This window comes from Bison bison, unplaced genomic scaffold (genome assembly GCF_000754665.1).
Source record: "Bison bison bison isolate TAMUID 2011002044 unplaced genomic scaffold, Bison_UMD1.0 scf7180017864072, whole genome shotgun sequence".
In the NCBI taxonomy this organism is placed as follows: domain Eukaryota; kingdom Metazoa; phylum Chordata; class Mammalia; order Artiodactyla; family Bovidae; genus Bison; species Bison bison.
The window spans coordinates 12394768-12397002 of record NW_011494644.1 but is presented as its reverse complement, the minus strand read 5'-3'; the positions used below and the strand labels follow the sequence as shown (position 1 = coordinate 12397002).

The 2235-nt window shown below is 44.5% G+C and overlaps 1 protein-coding gene across 1 annotated transcript; it reads left to right on the top strand.

Annotated features, from left to right (window-relative positions):
• The first annotated feature begins 504 nt into the window (after positions 1-504).
• On the top strand, positions 505-1464 carry LOC104986771 (olfactory receptor 7A10-like). Its single transcript, XM_010837453.1, has one exon. The coding sequence runs from the start codon at positions 505-507 to the stop codon at positions 1462-1464; it is 960 nt and encodes a 319-aa protein (XP_010835755.1).
• Positions 1465-2235: the final 771 nt, after the last annotated feature.

Sequence of the window (2235 nt, the reverse complement as noted above, 5' to 3'; positions counted from 1 at the left end):
TGAAAACTTGGCAACAAGCATTGACTCATCAATGAAATCCTTTACTAGTTTATTCTGACAGTTTCTAACTCTCTGAGAGGCTCTAAGCTATTTGAATATCTTAAGCTTCCCATGCCTCTCGAGGCTGGGAGACTGTAAACAATCGTATGCATAGCTGCAGGAGTCCGGGTAAACTTGTCAGGCGAGTTAGAGAGCCATCAGAGGGGTTTGGATTTAAACACTCCTAATTGCCCAGGAACTTTATTAATTGGAGCTGTAAGTTAACTCTTTGACAGAGAGAGCGAGATGGTGGTAGGGGACAGCCCCCAGTAAAGTCAGAGGTGAGAGCACAAAGCAATAAAGTAGGCAGACTCTGGTTTTTTGGGGGAAAATGCTCGAGAATATCCGGGGGGACTCCTGAGGCTCGATCCCGCCTTTGCGTATGCCGAGCCTCCTTCCTCATGACCTTTGTCACGAGTGGAATGCCTCACCGGCTCCCCGCAGTCCCCTTCACCACATGGAACCATGGAATCTTACCGGAGTTTCAGAATTTGTTCTTCTGGGGTTTTCAAAGGAAGAAGAATTACAGACCTCATATTTGTGATTTTCCTCTCCATGTACCTGATCACTGTGTTTGGAAATCTGCTCATCATCCTGGCCACCGTCTATGACTCCCACCTCCACATGCCCATGTACTTCTTCCTTTCCAACCTGTCCTTCGCAGACATCTGTTTTACCACCACTACTGTCCCCAAGATGCTGGTGAACATCCAGACACAGAGCAAAGTCATAACCTATGCAGGTTGCATCACCCAGATGTACTTTTTCCTATTCTTTTCAGGGTTGGACATCTATCTTTTGACTGTGATGGCCTATGACAGGTTTGTGGCCATCTGTCATCCCTTGCATTACATGGTTATCATGAACCCCCGACTCTGTGGACTGCTGCTTCTGGTGACCTGGATTATAAGTGTCTTGCATTCACTGTTACAAAGCCTAATGGTGTTGCGACTGTCCTTCTGCACAGATGTGGAAATCCCCCACTTTTTCTGTGAACTCAATCAGATGGTCCAACTTGCCTGCTGTGACACCTTTCTTAACAACATGGTGATGTATTTTGCAGCTGTGCTGCTGGCTGGCGGTCCCCTGGCTGCTATCCTTTTCTCATACTCGAAGATCGTTTCCTCCATACGTGGAATCTCATCAGCTCAGGGGAAGCAAGCAGCGTTTTCCACCTGCATGTCTCACCTCTCGGTTGTCTCTTTATTTTTTTGTACAAGCCTAGGAGTGTACCTTAGCTCAGCTGCTACCCACAGATCACACTCAAGTGCAAAAGCTTCAGTGATGTATGCCGTGGTCACGCCCATGCTAAACCCCTTCATCTACAGTCTGAGGAATAAAGACATAAAGGGGGCTCTGAAAAGATTCTTGGGGATGGCAGTTATAAAAGGGACAGTGGTCACAGGGCTGAAGAGTTGCCTATGATTTCGGGGCTTAAAGTCTCAGAGTCAGAAGTTATAATTCTTCAATCAGTCTGCGCAAGTAAAACTTACTCTTTCTATTTATTTCCCGAAAAATTTTTAACTACCAATTTTTCATTGAGTCATGCAAGATCTTCTTTGCGGCTTGTGGGATCCAGTTCCCTGACCAAGGATCGAACCCTTGCCCTGGGAATGTGAAGTCTTAACCACTGGTCCACCAGGAAAGTACCTGGAATTTTTATTTTTTCAACTTCTGTGTACAGTTTAGTCATTTACTTGATTAGACGTTCTTCTCTCTCTGATATCTAACATATTTCTCTTCATTTTCTTTCTGTTTTCCCTAATTCATTCCCAACCATTGATTTAAAAAAATGAGAAATTTTCATTTATCTCATGGAATTGCTTGGATTTCTTAAGAATAATTTCTTCTCAAATGACAAATAGTACCCCCATGTAATATGTCTTTACTTTTAGTAGAATAAGAGTCATGAGTTTTGCCATTCCAATGGGAACAACCAAACGTGGCAACTTTGCTCTTTCTGTAATTTTATAGGAGAGGAAAATCTGAGACCAGTTTTTCACTTTTGGGTCCTTCATTCCTCACTCTCTCTATTTGCTCAGCCATGTCTGACTCCTTGCAACCCTGTGGCTGTAGCTTGACAGGCTCCTCTGTCCATGGGATTCTCCAGGCAAGAATACTGGAGTGAGTTGCCATTTCCTTCTCCAGGGGATCTTCCTGACCCAGGGATCAAACCCTGTGTCTCCTGTATTGCAG

What these genes read in the sequence shown, in the direction of transcription:
- LOC104986771 (XM_010837453.1), top strand. Translation starts at nt 505, where the DNA reads ATGGAATCTTACCGGAGTTTCAGAATTTGTTCTTCTGGGGTTTTCAAA.